General features: G+C 50.3%; 1 protein-coding gene across 1 annotated transcript in view; it reads left to right on the forward strand.

The window, feature by feature from the left end:
• VWF (von Willebrand factor) overlaps positions 1–18698 on the forward strand; it is a 133454-nt gene that overhangs the window by 96941 nt on the left and 17815 nt on the right. The window contains exons 36-43 of the mRNA XM_065888271.1: positions 815–1007; positions 1198–1539; positions 3319–3518; positions 9602–9704; positions 10089–10163; positions 12350–12454; positions 13612–13817; positions 15363–15512. Of these exons, the coding sequence (XP_065744343.1) occupies positions 815–1007; positions 1198–1539; positions 3319–3518; positions 9602–9704; positions 10089–10163; positions 12350–12454; positions 13612–13817; positions 15363–15512 (1374 nt within the window). The remainder of the gene's footprint in view (positions 1–814; positions 1008–1197; positions 1540–3318; positions 3519–9601; positions 9705–10088; positions 10164–12349; positions 12455–13611; positions 13818–15362; positions 15513–18698) is intronic.

Raw genomic sequence — 18698 nt, forward strand, 5'->3', positions numbered from 1 at the left:
AGTGATTGCTGAAAAATCACAGCTCGTCATATGTTAAATGAGTAGCTCATAGGCAAAAATATAAAAATCAAAAAGATAAAAAGCGGGCTTCCCTGGTGGCGCAGTGGTTGAGAGTCCGCCTGCCGATGCAGGGGACACGGGTTCGTGCCCCGGTCCGGGAAGATCCCACATGCCGCAGAACGGCTGGGCCCGTGAGCCATGGCCGCTGAGCCTGTGCGTCCGGAGCCTGTTCTCTGCAAGAGGCCACACCAGTGAGGAGAGGCCACAACAGTGAGAGGCCCGTGTACTGCAAAAAAAAAAAAAAAAAAAAAGGATAAAAAGCCTTCTAAAATTTTTACAGCAAAAATTATATTCATTGCGGGATGTGTGTATATTTTAATAGGTTTGATAAGATATATTGTGGGGCCTCCAAAGAGCTAGTCAATCAAATCAAATCAAATGCTTAAAGTAGTCCTATTAGATGCTCCTGGAGATAGGGCACTGACCAGTTGGCAAGTAAGCAACTTCCCCAGCTTTTCTTGAGGAGTCATCTTCCCTGTAGAGTGACTCAAGGTTCCTCTTAATCCCTGGGCTTTCGGGTTCCAGATGCATGGCTGTCTGTTCAGTGTTATAAGAGTCCACTCTTTTGCCAAGCTCTGCAAAGCTCCTTTGTCTTCGAAGAGCTGCTGCCAAATGTCTGGGTTTGTGGATAACAGTGGACTTGAGTGGGGTGAATGTGTAGGAACCGTCAGGAGCTTTGGAAAGTGGCTAAGAGTGAAGCCCTAGGATTCCTTGTTGCCCTGACTACTGATGGGTGGTTTTCTTCTTTGGGCAGGTGGTGGTGAATGGGAGGCTGGTCTCTGCCCCTTACGTGGGTGGGGACATGGAGGTCAGTGTCTACGGTGCCATTATGTATGAGGTCAGACTCAACCATCTGGGCCACATCCTCACCTTCACCCCACAAAACAACGAGTTCCAGCTGCAGCTGAGCCCCAAGACCTTTGCCTCAAAGATGTATGGTCTCTGTGGTAAGAATATCTTCTAACTCTCCTCCCTGACACACACCCTCCTTGCTCTCTCCTCAGGGCCCTTGGCCACTGCTATTTCTGGGTCCAGTAGTAAGGTTCAGACGCTGGCGGTGATGGAGAATGGCCAGGTCTCCGGCATCAAGGGGTTGGCATCCTGGGCTCCTAACCATGTTTTTCCTTGCTTCTCTAGGCATCTGTGATGAGAATGGGGCCAATGACTTCATGCTGAGGGATGGCACAGTCACCTCAGACTGGAAGACGCTGGTCCAGGAGTGGACGGTGCAGAAGCCAGGGCAGACATGCCTGCTGGGTCCCGAGGAGCCATGTCCCGTCTCCAGGGGCTCCCACTGCCAGGTCCTCCTCTCGGCGCTGTTTGCCGAGTGCCACGCGGTCCTTGCCCCGGCCACATTTCACGCCATCTGCCAGCAGGACAGTTGCCACCAGGAGCAAGTGTGTGAGGCCATTGCCTCTTATGCCCACCTCTGTCGGACCAAGGGGGTGTGTGTCGACTGGAGGACCCCCGATTTCTGCGGTGAGTCTCCTTACGCACCCCCAAACGCTGTGAAGACCAACGAATGGGGGACCTGCTCAGCCTCTCTGGGCCTCACGTTCTTTATCTGGGCAACGAAGATCAAAACCTCTGGATTTCCTGTTTCCTAGGATTACATTCAGGATCAAATAAGATGGTAGACGTATAAGTAATTTGAACATAGAATTTCTATGTAATGAATTTCTATGTAAATGAGAGCATGGTCCTTTCTAGCGGTAGTTCTGCTGGTCACGCAAATGTGATTTTAATGTATTAGACACGTCCCGGCAACAGCAAAGTACAGACTGAGCAGTCAGTCACCTCGAATTTGGAATTGCACCAGACTTTAGCAAAGGCTCGCAGAGCAGCCCATGCCAGAGCAGGATTTTGAACTGTGAGTGGAATTTTGCCATTTGAGTACCAAGAAGCTTCTTCATTACAAACACCACAGGATTGCTAGTGTAGACACCTCCCAAGGTCAGCTTCCTTACTTGGACTTGGCATGTATTTAATATTTAACATGTCAGGGACACCAAAATGAATCAGACATGGCTCCTGCTCTCAGGGGGTGTTGGAGTGATAAGAACACTGAACTTCAACATCCTCAGTTTCTAATGTAATCCCTGACCTTTTTTTGAGGGAAATCAATGTGTACAGGCATCTCAGAGTCTCCGAGTTTATTATTATAACGCTGTCACAGCTTTAACTGGGGCTGGAGGACTTGGGCATCGTAGCCCCAGCTCAGCTGGTCATCAGCTATTTCCTTAGTCTTTCTGGACCTCAGTTTCAGCATCTTGGAATGAGACAGTTGGACTAGATAACCCCCAGGTGTCTTTGGGGCTCTGGTTTTCCGAGTCCCCGTGGATGACACAGTCTCCTTTCTACCTACCTGCAGATTAAGGGGAAAATGTTAGTTTCTGAGTTACCGATCACACCTTCTCTGCTTATTAATTTGTCTACTTCCAGGCAATTTGTCGTGCATTTATAGGAAAGTCTTTGGTGCTCTAAATCCTTGGAAACCTTCCCTACCACCTGCCTTGGCACCGTGAAAATGTGAGGAAGGGGTTGGGCAGGACCAGAGTGGGAGAAGTGGATCACTTTGTAGCTCTTCTCCCAGGGCAGCCTTCCATAGCTGTGGATTCCTTATTTAAGTTTAAGAGAATTTTCAAAGCATTAAATATATGTGTGTTCGAAGAAAAGAACCATAGAACTTCCTAAGGATACAAGGTTCACATCGTCATTTGGGATTAAATTTGGCTACAAGTAAGATAGAAGTAAAATTCTGTGTCACACAGCTGATCAGAGGGAGGCAGTCCCAGCTCTTTCTGGGTCTCGAAGTGGATTCTAGTTCTTTGCTCCATCCTCAGTTGGGTGTGCTTTTTCCTCATGGTTTAAGATGGAGCTCTGGCCATCACATCCAGATTCCAAGTGGCGGGATGAGGGGAAGGAAGGAAAAGGGCCAGAGATGCAGCTGTCTTTCAAAAAATGATTCTTAGAAACTGCTGTTAAGAGTCTACACTTGCTTTTACAGGTCATTGGTCAGAATGTAATCACATGACTGCACTTAATTGCAAGGGAGGTTGGGAAATGTAGTCTTTATTCTGAGTGGTCACGTGCCCGGCTTGAAGGTCTATTTCTATGAAAAATGGAGAGAATGAAAATTGGTGGAAACTAGCAGTTTCTGCCCCAGCAAGTTTGTTAGATGATCAACGGCCTTGAAGCTGAACCACTTTCCGCTGGTTGGTGCAGACCCTTGAGGGTGACCCCCTTCTCTGTCTGCAGCTGTGCTGTGCCCACCATCCCTGGTCTACAACCACTGTGAGCGCGGCTGCCCCCGCCAATGTGAGGGCAACTCGAGCTTCTGTGGGGACCATCCCTCAGAAGGCTGCTTCTGCCCCCTGCACCAAGTGCTGCTGGAAGGCAGCTGTGTCCCCGAGGAGGCCTGCACCCAGTGCGTCGGTGACGATGGGATCCGGCACCAGGTAGGAACCCTGGCCTCTCGCCCCCCGTGGGGCCAGTAGGGGGAAGTGTTCACCCGTGATTGGCCCCTTCTAACCTTGGCTGCAGGGCTCTGCTCTCCGGGAGGGGTCCCCGAGGGATGGGAAGACAGTACGGCATAACGGCTTTGGAGTCAGACACATCTTGGTTCAAAACCCGGATCTGTCATGGGTTAGCTGCGTGAGCAAACACCAGAGTGTAACAGCACATTACTACCATTACTATATTTATCATTATATCCATTTTAATAGAATGCTAGGAACCCAGGAGGGGACGGGAAAAGAATATTTTATGGTGATGTCTACCATTATTAAGATATATTAGGTACCTTACATTGTACTGAGCACTATATATTCATTATTTCAACGTTTTTCGAAGGTGTGTTTAGCAGGCAAGGTATTGACAGTCACCTGTGGTCAAGAGGTTTTAAAGAACACCGGCTAAGCATGTTAGACAGGTGTCTTTATTGCAGGATTCTTTAGAGCTTTTGATATGCTAATGTACATTGCAAGTTTGTGCTTCTCAGACTTATTAGACTATAGAATTGTGTGTGTGTGTGTGTGTGTGTGTGTGTGTGTGTGTAGCATCCCCTCTCATAAATACTCACAAAACACCTATGAGAAAATGAAGGCTTAGAGAGCTTGGTACCTTGCCCATGGATGCAGTTCGTAGGAGATGGGGTTGGGAGTTGGGAGTTAGTATTTGAAGCTCTGTCTGATTCCAAAGAGCTTGCTCTTTTCGATACATGAAATTTCCCTTTTGCTAGGTCCCCTTTGGGCTGATTTTCTTGGAAGTCATTGAGTCATCAAGTCATCAGTTCTCTTAGCCTTTTAGGAATCATTATTTTAAAAGGCTATTTATTTACCAAACTCCCTCATCTTGGACTCAGATGGCAGTCATATCTCTTCAAAGTTGCCAATGTGTGTATTGTAGTACCTGGGGCGGTGTGTATCTGTGGACCTGTGAGTGTGGGCAGTGGTCCTGCCTTTCAAAGTGGCAGTGATACCACAGAGCCTGGTAGAGGGGGAGCACATTTGGCTTCTAGCAAAGGAGGATGTGTTCTATGACCATGGGCTGCACTCAAGACCTAACATCTCCATCATCACCAAGGAAGACCTTCATCACTAAGTGGACCAGGTCAGGTGACTTAACACTGTATTTAATCAGAACTGGGAGAACACATGGTGAAGCTAGCTAATCAACTGGAGAATGACGAAAACAGTCATTCCAGGATTACACTATTCTGTCCCTGCCATCAGAAGCTAGGAAATGGACCATTTCATTTGATTCTCCCCAAAGCTCCATAGGGTAATTATTACATGTCCCTCTGAATGGGAAACTGAGGCTCAGATGACAAGAGGTGATTTAAAAAGACCCTATGCACTACACCAGGTCACCCTATAGTGTCTAAGCCCTGCCACTGGCCTCACGGGAACTGTGAGCTAAACCCTGAGCTGACTGGGTGTCCGTGTGAGCATGGCACCAATAAGGCGATTACCTGGATGGTCCCACTGGCTCTGTTCTGTTGCTGGGCTTTAGCCCGGTGGATCCCGTTTGTTCTCACAGTGTGATAAACCAGGAAAGAAGCCCAGTTGCGCTCTACTGCCATATTTCAGCTGGCCAAGTTAAGTAACTGGCGGTACCATAATGTTCCCCAAAGAGTTGACAAAACCTTACACGGCTCTCCCTGACGTGCACAGCTCCTGGGTTCCCGCTGGGCGCAGATGACATGTACCATTGCCCTGGGGTGCTGACACCCAGTGGTCATTTCAGGCTGGTTTTGCCGTTGGTGGCAAGGTGCTCTCAGAGGCAGTCAGAAATGGTCTCTGCCCCCTTCCTTGGCATCCTCGAGATCAGAAGGAAGCTCAGGTTTGCATTTCTGGCTCTCTGTGAGTCAGGTGTCTGCAGGGACCCGAGGGCGGGAGGCTTGTGAATTTTATCCTAGGGTCTCTGCCCCCTTCCCCGCTCCTCCTCTCTGACCCTTTTCCCTGCTCCCTGCCCCCTTCAGTCCCACACATGGGAATATGCATCAGAGTTGTATGAAGAGGGCATGCAAATAGTGCAGTATTTTGACATAGATACAGTCTGATAAATACATTCTAAAATCAAGCGACATAAAGTTAGTTAATAAAAAACTAGGAAGGGAACACAGCCGTTTTTAGTTATTTCAGAAAATATAGTTTAAACGGATGAAGACAAATATCCAGCCAGTCCAGCTTTGACTTTCAAAGTAGAGAGGAAATAAAAATCTAATATGAAGAACATTTTCATTAAGTGTATTTTCTTGAAACTGAAAAATAAAGCCCAGAAAACTTTTCTTCGGGGAAATAATCCAAGGTAGAAATCTCTTGTGGTAATTTTGGAAGGGCAAACTATTTACCAGTTTCCATAGCTCTTGTTTATTTTGCAAAATGCACTCTGCTCTAAAGGGATCTGGGACCACGCGTGGGCTGTCCCGCCTTGCCCATACACCCCCCGCTGTGCTGGGCAAGCACTGCTTCAGCTTCACTGGGGATTGCCTGCATCACCCAGTCTGCTGAGCCTCGTCTCCTCTCTGTTCTGTAGCGGCTCAGCACTGACATTTAATTTGCATCTTCCCTCAGATCCTGGTGGGGGTGGGCAGTGCCTGGTGATTTGCTTTGTACCTGTACCTGAGTACCTGCTTTGACCTTGGGCTCTGAAGACTTCAGTTTTCCCTTGCTGCATTCTCTGCAGGTCGTTCTCCTGTCATCTTTATTTAATCTTTAACTCCAGCCAGCTCGCTTACCTGTTCTGTCCAGGTAACAGTCCTGCACCAGGCCCTGGAACCTGGGGGCTGAGACAGGGCTGCCTGGAGTTGGCCTGTCCTGATGCAGGAGTGCCCTCTGCTGGCCGATTGGCTGCATAATGCGCCAGGGGTACTGCTGTAAGGCTGGCCGCGGGCGCTTTTAGAAGCTTAGCCTTTGCCAGACAGGGCTCTTTTTCAGGGCCGTAGATTCTGTGACCTGCTTCATTAAAGCTTCCTGGGAAAATGGAAATCCCTGGAAGAGGACGTTTAACACCTGCTTTTGGTCATCTATTGTGATGTTGCCAAGGAGAGGTGGAAAGCTGTATAATTCGTTCTTGAATTTTAGATGTCTGGAGTTCATTTTTAAAAAGAGAAAAAAAGGGACTTTCCTGGTGGCTCAGTGTAAAAGACTCTGCGCTCCCAATGCAGGGGGTTCGGGTTCGATTCCTGATCAGGGAACTAGATCCCACGTGCATGCTGCAACCAAGAGTTCGCGTGCCACAACTAAGGAGTCTGCATGCTGCAACTAAGACCCAGTGCAACCAAAAAAAAAAAAAAAAGAGAGACAGAGAAAAGAAACCCCTAATATCTAAATATATATCTCCGTTCTTATCTCATCACTTTTGTCGTTTAAACGTCTAAATATAAATCCCTTGATTTATGGTTTTCTTGGCATCACCATCCGTGTAAAAGAGCAGGAAAGAGGCAGAGCAGAGAGAGACCTGGGGAGATGTGTGAGTTCTCCCGCCTTCCTCCGCTATGCCCAGCCTCGCCTGTCCCTGTGCCCCTCCCTGGGTCTTCCCAGCCCCTTGGAGAAGCTGGAATAGTAGCCGCTGCAGCCTCTGTTCTGTTTCCTGGTCCTCGTTACCCCCTCTCCACCCGCTCAAGGCTTGTCCTTGTTGAACTTTCTTCCCTCTGAGGGCTGCACCCTGCCCGCCAGGTTAAGCACAGCCTCCTGCAGTGGCCACGTCCCCAAGGATGTGAGGCCTCTCTGGAGCCCACAGCCCTAGTGAACTCTTCTTTTGCACTCCTGGCACTCTTTTTTTATTTTAAAAATCACCTTTATGGAGAGTTCACAGACAGTAAACAGCGCCAAATATAAATGTACGATCTGATGAATTTTTTTATGTTTTTTTTTTTTTGTGTGTGGTACGCGGGCCTTTCATTGCTGTGGCCTCACCCGTTGCGGAGCACAGGCTCCGGACGTGCAGGCCCAGCAGCCATGGCTCACGGGCCCCGCCACTCCGCGGCACGTGGGATCTTCCCGGACCGGGGCACGAACCCGCGTCCCCTGCATCGGCAGGCGGACTCTCAACCACTGCGCCACCAGGGAAGCCCACGATCTGATGAATTTTGACAAGTTCATTCATCTGTAAAAACTGTCATCACAATGAAGATAATGAAATTTCCATCACCTGCGAAAGTTCCCTGATGCCCCTGTTTAATACACCCCCAGTCCTCACCTCCATCCCTAGGCAACAGCTGGTCTGCTTTCTGTCACTGCAGATCCGCTTACATTTTCTGGAATTTTATGTAAATGGACTCATGCAGTGTTACTCCTCCTTTGCTTGGCTTCTTTCACTCAACGTAATACTCTCGAGATCCATCCACACTGTACGTTCCATAGTTTGTTTTCATGGCTGAGTAGTATTCCGTGGTGTGGATGCATCAAAATTGAGTGATCTCGTTCACCTTTTCACGGGCAAGTCCTATTTCCTCGGCTTGACCGTCAGCCATTCGAGGGCTGGGACAGTGTACCCAGTGCCTGGCACTCCCACAGCCCCTCAGTCAGCCATTCGAGGGCTGGGACAGTGTACCCAGTGCCTGGCACTCCCACAGCCCCTCAGCGGGCTGGCTGGTTTGGAGAGAGGGCACGTGGTGTGCAGGGCCAGGATGCCGGGTCCAGACCCCGGCTGTGCCACCTGGTCGAGCTCCTGGTCTGTGCCTCAGTGCTCTCACTGGTCAGTGTAAGTAATGGTCATACTCACCCCCTAGGGTTACTAGAAGGAACATACGATGAGTCAGTGTAAAGCCTTTGGGGAAATATCTTGAACATGTTTAGTGCTACTGATTACCGGGAGGCAGCAGAACACAGCGATGATAGGGGGATTCTGGGTCCAGATCCCATCTCTGCACTGCAACGGCGTGACCCCGAGCAAGTACCTCCGCTTTCTCCTTGGACAAGTGGGGATAACTAAGAATGTCCCGGTCATGGGGCTGCGGTGAGGATTAGATGAGGATTAAATGAGTAGTTTACGTAAAGCCCTTAAACCGTGCCACGTGACACTTGCCGCTCAGATGTGGGCGGTTACATGGATGCAGCGGAAGGTGTCAAGGGAAGCATCCAAGGTCTAATCCCACAGGAGGCTGGGCAGGCCGGGGCGGGGTTTACCCGGAGATGTCCCATCTCTCTCCCTGTCTGTGGCAGATGCTCACTGCGGACCACGGAAGCAGACGGAATAAGTAAGACCTTCTTGGCCTGGGGACTTTTTAGCGGCCTTTGAGCTGCCGGACGAGGATGCGTTTATTCAGGGATGACTTCACTGGGATTTCCCTTGACGGCCGAGCCCAAAGGGACCCAGTCCTGGCTCTGCAGTCCCATCTGGGCTCTTCACAGCCTCCTGCTTCTTGCACAGTCCTGGGAGGCAGGCTGGGGGGCCCTCCCCTCGCCCGGGAGGAGACCAGGCAGTGGCGCGGAGGGTGAAGCCAACCGACGTAGGAGTTGGGGGGCTTCCGGACTCTGAAGCCCTTGTGCAGTGGGGATGCCTGCTGCCCTGGTGACCCTCACCTGGAAACTGCACGCTGGTCTGGAACATCACCACCAGTCCCAACAATGTGAGGGTTCTGAGAGTCCTGCTGTCCCCCCTTCAGCTCTTCCTGCCACATAGTCTTAAGTCCATTGCAGAAATGAGTGGCATCTTTCTCAAGCTGCAGCCCAGCTTCTCCTTTGGCCTGGGAAGTGGCTGGCGGGGTGACACAGGAGTCCTCATTTTCTCGCCTTGCTTTGTTTTGGTGTCACCATCAGAAGGGCTGTGATGAAAGCTCCATGTTTTCTGAGACCTGGGGCTTGCCCTTCCCCCGAGTGTACGAAGCAGTGTGGGTGCCCCAGGCACCCCAGGCCTCTGCAGCTGCCTCCTCCTCAGGGTCCTCAGCATCTGTCAGCTTGTCTTGGTTCATCTGTGCAGCTCTGACCCAGGCGGGGCTCGGGCACTGGGTGTCCCCCAGGGAGACAGAGCCAGGGGTGGTGGGACCCAACTTCCACGAACTCCTGGGCCCTCTCTGAACCTCGTTCTCCCTCAGCTTCTGGAAACGTGGGTCCCAGACCACCAGCCCTGCCAGATCTGCACTTGCCTCAGCGGGCGGAAGATCAACTGCACGACACAGCCCTGCCCCACAGCCAGAGGTGAGGCCCCTCCCTAGGGCTCCCTCTAGGCCCCGAGGCCACCCTGTCTTCAGACCTGGTGGACCAGATCCACACGTGGATTCCCCACGCCAGCCCCACCCTCCTTGCCTCGCCGGGCTGGGCTCCCCTTTCTGCACGGGGATAGAGCTCTCGGGGGCGGGTGTGTGCGGGTGTGTGTGTGTGTGTGTGTGTGTGTGTGTGTGTGTCTGCCCTGCTGTCCCCTCCTTGGCCCTCAGCCTCGTTCTCCCGAGGGTGCGTCTGAGGGGACAGCAGGACACACTGGGAGACTCATTCGTCAGCGGGCCTGGCTGGTTCCCGCTGCCGAGAGTCTGCAGTGGGTACCGCTGTCTCTTTCTCTGACCTCTGCGGCCTCTTCTCCCCCAGCGCCTGTGTGCGGCCCGTGCGAGGTGGCCCGTCTCCGGCAGAGCACGCAGCAGTGCTGCCCCGAGTACGAGTGTGGTATGTGTCACCCGTGGCATTTCTCGGGGTCCAACCCCAGCCCCGCCCTGGGGAGAGGGGGCCAAGATGGTGGTGCTGAAGGGGCTCGTGGTCAGGAGCAGGGTGTGGATTTTCCAAAACCTGGAAAGAGTAGCCTCTGGAAAATAGGATTTGTTTCCTAGAAAGATTCTGCTGTGACTTATTAAGTTTTGAAAGCATTAAAAAAGAATGGGGTGCAATGTTCACAGCAACATTATTTGCAACAGCCAAGATATGGAAGCAACCTAAGCGACCATCAACAGATGAATGGATAGGGAGTTCCCTGGTGGTCCAGTGGTTAAGACTCCATGCTTCCATCGCCGGGGGGGGCACGGGTTCAATCCCTTGTTGGGGAACTAAGATCCCAAGTGCCGCGTGGTGTGGCCAAAAAATAGGAAAACCCCCCCACAAAACAGATGAATGGATAAAGAAGATGGGGTACATACATGCAATGGAATACTACTCAGGCATGAAAAGGAATAAGATTTTGCCACTTGCAGCGACATGGATGGACTTGGAGGGTATTATACTTAGTGAAAGAAGTCAGAGAAAGACAAATGCTGTATGATAGCGCTTATATGTGGAATCTAAAAATACAACAAACTGGTGAATATAACAAAAAAGAAACAGACTCACAGATGTAGAGAACAAACTAGTGGTTACCAGTGGGGAGAGGGAAGGGGGGAGGGGCAAGATAGGGGCAGGGGAGTAAGAGGTACAAACTACTGTGTATAAAATAAATAAGCTACCAGGGTATATTGTACAGCACAGGGAATATAGCCAATATTTTATAACAACTATAAATGGAGTATAACCTTTAAAAATTGTGAATCGCTGTGCTGTACACCTGAAACGTAATATTGTTATCAACGATACCCCAAAAATAAAAGAATGGGGTAATCACTGGTGGGGGAGGTGCAAGGGATTTACTGCAGAGCCAGTTATGCCAGAGTAACTGTAGAAAAGGCCACACATGGGCACCTTGACTTCAACACGTTATTTGTCAAAGGGTTTCATTATAGGCCTGCAACCTGCATCGTGAATAATGGGCTGAATAACGGTATAATTAAATGAATCTAGAGCTGATGGAATTCTGAGAAACACGGCAGGAAGTCTTTAGTGCTTTGTCCCCATCCTGTCACAGGCGTTTGTTAATTGTACAGATGAAGACATAAAGCACAGGCTTGTGAAGTTTGAGGCGATGAAACCTTTGAGGGAGAGCAGATAGATCAAGACAGTCTGAGGATCTAAAAAAGAAATCATCTGAGACATTGCTTTAGGCTGATGAAATTTATCAGGGATAAAGAGAAGCCTTATGTGGCTGGGCGGGAGTGAGGGGCGAATCTGACTGGAGAACAATTTAGTAAAAATAGGTCTTAAGATGTTAACAGTGGAGGGAACTGGGGGTCATTTAGTTCAAAGCCCTCATTTTATGGACATTTTGAAGCTTCTCCAATGTGCCAGGCACTTTGCCTTCATTATTTCAAGACATCAATAGACCGACCCTGTGAGGTAGACTGCCCACCTTACAGAAGATGATCCTGAGGTCTAGAGGGTTCAAGTGATTGGCCAAGATCTGGAGTCCCTGCAGATGACAAGAGTAATCAACATGGCTTGTATCTATCTATCTGTCTATCTACCTTCCTATCTATCTGTCGTTCTATTATCTATCTATCTACCTATCATCTTTCTATCTATTATCTATCTACTGTCTATGTATCTATCATCTATTTATCTATATATCTATCATCTATCTGTTTTTATCTACCTATCTATCTATCTTCCTATCTGTCTACCTATCTATGTATCTATCTGTGTATCTATCATCTATCTATTATCTATCTATCTTGCTATCTCTCTACCTATCTATGTATCTATCATCTATCTATCTATTTATCTATCATCTGTCTGTCTATCTATCATCACCTCCCCCCGCCCCCTCCCTGTCCGTGTATCTCCATCTCTATCTCCATCTCTTCCCCTCTTTCCATCTTCCTGTATCTTTTCCTCTATCTCCATCTCTAGCTCTGCCTTCAATTTATCATCATCACATATGTGAAACAGTGAAGGTCTGCGTGAGTAGGAATGTAGTGTAGGGAGCCACTCACTAGCACAAGAGTAGCCTTGCTGAATTCTGAGTGCACGTCTCTCTCTCTCTGGGCCCTCAGTGTGTGACCTGGTGAGCTGTGACCTGCCCCCGGTGCCTCACTGCGAAGGTGGCCTCCAGCCTACACTGACCAACCCCGGCGAGTGCAGACCCAACTTCACCTGCTGTAAGTTCTCCCTCCGTGGGTGAGGACGGGCGGTGCAGTCACTGTCCCCTGGTCTGGGAAGGCATCCTGTATTCTAGTGAGCTGAGTCTGGGCTTGGGGTGTGTCTAGAACAAAGGGGTCAGGGTCACACGTGGACTGAATGCCCTAAGACTCCTCCCAGCCACAGGCTACGATGGGGAACGGGGTGTGGACACAGCTGCAGGCATCCCCCTTTTGGGCTTATTAGATGGCATTTGGACCTGAGACGAAGAAGCCTCCAGATCTAATCTTTATTTTCTCCCACCCTCCCATAAGCCATGGAGGGGAAGGAGTGTACCCTTGGTTTGTTCAAATCACTGGATCTTATTCCCAAATAAGTTTATAGATTTTTCTTCCTCTGTATGTTTATGTATTTAATTTCTAAATACTACAGTTTAAGCATAGGGTTGGACTAAAGACAGTTTCTGGACATGTCAAGAAGCTGAATTCTGTATTTAGTTACTAAGAATACCCACTTTAAGTCACTACCCGTTTCTCATCCTGTTGATTGAGAATCTCACTTGAGTTCTGAGATGAAAACCCTCGAGTGCGGGAGAACACATTGTATCTGCAGAAGGCTGGGAACAGGCAAAGGCATGGGATGGGATTTGGCAGTGATAAAAGGGCATTGTGGATTTGACAAGATTGCTGTCATTTTTCATTCATCATTGTTGGAGGACCTAAAACTGTAGGTCATTTATTATTCCAGGTACTGAGGTTGGGGATAGGATCTCATAAGCTACCAGCTTATAAAAATGCTAACCGGTACCTATGTGCCCAGGGCTCGCTGGGTCTCAGAGATTCTACACCAGTCATCTCTGAGTGTCTGCAGCTGGAGGGACCCCACCCCTTCCAGATGTGCCCGGGAAGGTGGTGGAGCCTCGCAGCCTTAGCTTCTCCATTAACATAGCTTCATATTCTCCTTTGGGTTAGTTTCCTTATTTTTCTGCAGACTAACCACTTTTTGGTATGATTGACTATCCCTCAGCTCCTGAGCTGGGCCCCCGTGTGTTTCTGACTTAATATTCTGGGGCTAGAGTTCCCTGGGACCTTAGATCGTAGCTGAATGCTTAGGAACCCAGGCTGAGTGCAGGGCTCAGTGTGGCAGGACCGGGGCATCACCTCGTGCTGCCCCTCAGCCTGCAGGAAGGAGGAATGCCCAAGGGGGTCCCCGCCCTCCTGTCCCCCGCACCGGACGCCGGTCCTTCAGAAGACCCAGTGCTGTGATGAGTATAAGTGTGTTTGCAACTGTACCAGCTCGGCGGTGACCTGCCCACTGGGGTACCTGGCCTCCACCGTCACCAATGACTGCGGCTGCACCACCACCACCTGCCTCCCTGATGAGGTAGGGGCTGCTCGGCTCCAGCTGGGACAATGGCCGGACGCATGGTGCTGTGGAAGACTTGCCTTCCTGCCCACACAAGTGCTGTGTGGCCCAGGGAAGGGGCGTCAGCACTCCATCTCAGCCTAGATCTGATTAGCTCAGGCGGTACTTACAGAGACGCTACCCCGTTCTGAGCATGGCTGGGTGCCATAGAGGATTCAAAACGCATGAGTGACTCTAAAACCTAAATTGTAAAACGACGCGCTCCCAGAAATCTCACCTCTACCCCCACTTTCCCTACCTCGCTCCTTCTCTCCCTTCATAATTTATCATTTTCATTGGTGTACCCATCTATCTTTCTTTTTGAAAATATAAGCACATTTTATAAATCTATGTTGCTTCCTATTTCTCCCCAGAAGGGTAGCGGATTATAAATTCTGTTTTGAATGTGTATTTCTTCATCTAACGATTTATAGTAGAATTATCCTCTGTCCGTATATGGAGATCTGCCTCACACCTTTTCACAGCTTAGTCACCTACGACAGGGATGCATCTTGGTTCAGTCATGTGGGCTCACAGTTGAGTGGCTTCAGCCTTTTGCTGTTACTAGTGATGCTGCAGCAGCCTTGTGCATCTTTCATTTTGTATTTTTGCCAGAGTGTCTTTTGGGATAGATTCCTAGAAGTGGGATTCTGGGCGGTAACACTTTTTAGGGGGGCTTCTTAATCCAAGAACCGGGGGTGTCATTCACTGAGATCATTGTACAAAAGCGGGAAGACTGAGCAGGTGTAGGAAAATGGTTTAAAAATGTGCACCGTTACTATGTGAATAAACGTGGAGACCTGTTCGCAGCTTCAGAGGACACACTTGGGGTCATTTAAAACCTGCCTCTAAGCCTCATGGTCCAAGCGTTTCTTTAGTACCTCATTACGAGAAAATAAAGTCTGAGCGTTGTATATCACGTGCATCCCAGGCTTTACGATTCTAATCGTAACCTGCCGTTGGGATCTCATGTCCCACATTCCTTCCATAGCCTGCAGTTCTTCCAAACAGGATCCCTTGTCTCTCAAACACATCTCACGCTCTGTCTTCTCTTGATACATTCCTTGTCATTGGTGGGCATCAAGGGAACACTCCTTCATAACGCCTGCCCCCCCTTCCCTCACCTTCCGCCACTCCTGATGGGACAGAGGGCTATACGTGGGTGGGTTCCAAGTTCAAGGACATTACTGGGTCTGAGAATGAGGGTGCAGCTTTCCGTGTGACACAGGAAGGAGTTAAATGCAGTTAAGGCAGCAGTGATAGTGGGTCAAGGCGGCCAGTGTGTTACATCCCCACTTGAGGGCCTCGAAGGACTCAAAAGGAGCCGCTCCCAGGGTGAACCTTCCTAAGGCAGGTGGGCAGGGGAGGGAAGAGGGCAAACTCTACTGTGAGCATCCCTTGGCGTGGGCAGAGACTATGTTGCTTTCGTTTATTGCTGTAGTCTCAGCACCTGGAGTAGACGCTTTCTCACCTCTTGTTTCGATGAACTGAGTCACTTCACTCTCGGAAACCTTGTGTCTACAGGTGTGTGTCCACCGAGGCACCATCTACCCCGTGGGCCAGTTCTGGGAGGAGGGCTGTGACGTGTGCACCTGCACGGACCTGGAGGACGCCGTGATGGGCCTGCGTGTGGCCCAGTGCTCTCAGAAGCCCTGTGGAGACAGCTGCCGGCCGGTAAGGGGGAGGAATAGGGTAGGGAAGTAGGGGAGGGGATCCCAGGAATAGGCAAGAAAGCCCCTTTAGGAACCTCTGGTTCAAGGCCAGAGGGGAGGGGCAAGGAGGGGAGTGGGGCTGGGTGAAGGAAAGGAGCATGAGGAAAGGATTGCTGTGTCATCCTTCTGTGATCTGACAGTCATGTCTGCTGTGCGGTCTTGAGTCCACAGGCTGGGGAGTTGGTCTAAGCAGAGATGTGGATTAATTGCCTAGAAAACAGGGCTTGATTTTTTTCCCCTATCTATCTCTTCCCTTTTCAGACATCTCCTTAGCCTACACCTAGTACAGACATAGGTCCTGAATTTTCTGAGGTGGTCCCCGTGTCAGTGTACTGTAGTGTTTCTACACAGGTTGGTGAGTTTTCAGGCCAGGTTTATCATTTGAGGTACAGGAGTTGAGCCATGTTTATAATTGGAGGTATAATTTGGGGGTTTGAAACCCCCGGTCCAGTTTTTAATTCTTCTTGTGGAGGCCTGCCCCTAAGGCTCCTGTGTGCCTGGGGAGCTTTATTCTTGCGTACTGAAGACTGAGCAGACTCTAGGAAAAGGGAACCACAGTCCGCGGGGGTACCGTGGGTTCAATTGTTTGCTGGTTTAAAGCTGTTATGGTTAGCGCAAGTGTATGTGCCCGATGCGCCGTGAGGCCAAATGCAAATGTCGGAGTTTGGAGCAGAGAAAGGTTTATTGCAGGGCCACGCAAGGGGACGGGTGGCTCATGCTCTAAAAAGCCCCCGAGCTCCCAGAAGCGTTTCAGCAAAGCCTTTTTCAAAGCCAGGTGAGGGAGCCGGGGGATGGGGGGGGAGGGTGTCGCAGGGTCTGTGATCAGCTCGTGCACAGTTCTCTGATTGGCTGATGGTGAGGTGACAGGGCGGTGTCACAGGGGTTAACATGATCAGTCCTTGGGCTCCAGGAGGCCTGGGGCTACGTTCTCAGGTCACCCAGTAGTTAACATCTTCCGTTTGGTGGGGGGTTTTCACATCTGCAAAACAACTCAGGAAACGTGCATCAAATACTGTTACGTAGGTCCTTCAGAGAGGAGCTGAAGCATAGGATATGGGGGAGGCCTGTCCCAGGAAGGCTCCGTAGGGTCCTGCCGGTCACATTACTATTAGCACTGCGTCACTATCAGTAGAAAATAAGATAAAGGAAGAGGAGGCAGCCCAGGCAGGCGCGTGCGTCTAGCGGTTGCTTTCGTAGCCGCGGTGCAGAGCAGCCTCTTGATGCTTCTTTTCAGAAGCGTGTGTGGTTTGGTGACGGAGGGGAGGGCCTGCGAGTGAATCCAGAGATGGGGGAGTCTGTTCAGTTCACCTGCGCTCTACCTGCCTGGCTCGTGCTGAGGAGGAGCAGGGCTGCCGGCCCCCTTGGGAGAGGATGGTGCTGTGGTTCCAGGTGTGCCTTTGGGGAACACTAGGCTTTGGAAACCCATCGGTCTCCATCTCCTCCCACAGGCCATGGGAGGCAGTGGAAATAACTTGCTATCAAGTAAAGAGAGTGGTGTTTAGAGGTGGTTTTTATAAAATGGGCCCCCAATATGTTTTGTGTTTTGGTAGGGAGTCTTGATTGCAAAGAATGGAATCCACTCAAGCTAGCTAAAATAAAAAGATGGGGAGGGACTTCCCCTGGTGGCGCAGTGGTTGAGAATCCACCTGCCAACGCAGGGAACACGGGTTTGAGCCCTGGTCCGGGAAGATCCCACATGCCGCGGAGCAACTAAGCCCGTGCGCCACAACTACGGAAGCCTGTGCGCCACAACTACTGAAGCCCACGCGCCTAGAGCCCGTGCTCCGCAACAAGAGAAGCCACCGCAATGAGAAGCCCGCGCACCGCAACGAAGAGTAGCCCCGCTCACCGCAACTAGAGAAAGCCCGCGCGCAGCAACGAAGACCCAACGCAGCCAAAAATAAATAAATAAATTTAAAAATAAATAAAAAGGGGATTTATAGGAAAGACAGGGATTACTCAGAAACGAAGTGCAGGGCATGCAGGTGGGCCCCGTGGTTGTACCACTTTACTCTCCGTTTGTCCCGTGAGCCCCTGTCTCCGCTTCTCTCTGCCCATCCATCCGGTTCCCCACTGTGGGCCTGGGAGGACGTTTCGCTTTCTCAGAAGCTTCATTTGCACGTGGCTTTATGGAACCTGGCTTCAACTCAGTGTGGCTTTTCAGGTCCAGGGTTCGCCCTGTCCAATCAGACCTGTTCAATCTGTGTTGCTCGAGAGATGAACTTCTCAAGAAGAAAATGGATGGGCTCAGCTCGGCCCCGTGGACTCTGGGTCCTCTGTGCAGTCCCCACTCTGGTCCATCAATGCAGGGCACGGGGTGTGAACCTGGCTGTCTAGAGGCCAAGGCGCTGGAGGCAGCTTCAGGAAGTTGGTGGGTCCCGAGGTCAGAAATGAGTGCAGGGGGCACCACGTCCAGAACTGTCGATGGGATGATGGCTCTAGGGTGGCGGAGTGGCCTGTCTTAGAGACAGAATGTTCACACCTTCTGGGAGGAGAAGGAAGCATTGAGGTTTAGTTACAGCTGAGGGGAGGCTGGGCTTTGGTCTGTATTGTGTGTTGAAGTGGGAGCTTTAGTGAATGGCCTCAGGCTTCATTCTTCATAGAGGAGAGTATCAGCTCTGGTCAGACTCCAGAGGCATTTAGGCTCACTTACCTGAATTCATTTGCTGTCTAGGCTGTGACAAAAAAAAAAAGAAAAAAGAACACCATCACCCTCTGATTCTTCCTTTATAAGCCACTGTCTGCAGAAATACGCTTTCCCCTACCATCTCCATAATTAATCCTCTACGCGTCACATCAGAAACGTGATGTGAGATAAGCAAAGGGCGTTGCTGGTGTCCCAAAGAATTTCATAGGTGTACTATGGCCTTGCTTCCGTGTTGACAGCAAGAGGAATTCCTGCTCTTTTGTATAAACCTCAGAGGAGTTTCTCTTTGAAGGCTTATGACCCTTAGACCCCAGAGTCAGACTAAATTGTAGCTTCAGGGACTGTGTTCTGAGCGACTGAATGCAATCCATTATGTTTTATTCATCCTCGTGATACCCCTCCAGAAGGAAGAAGAGGCAGGGCTGTTCTTCCCATTGGCCACTACACTGAGGCTCGTCTGAAGCCAGCAGACACATGCGTGTCCTGACTCCCAGGGCGGGG

Source organism: Phocoena phocoena, chromosome 11 (assembly GCF_963924675.1).
Source record: "Phocoena phocoena chromosome 11, mPhoPho1.1, whole genome shotgun sequence".
Classification (NCBI taxonomy): Eukaryota; Metazoa; Chordata; class Mammalia; order Artiodactyla; family Phocoenidae; genus Phocoena; species Phocoena phocoena.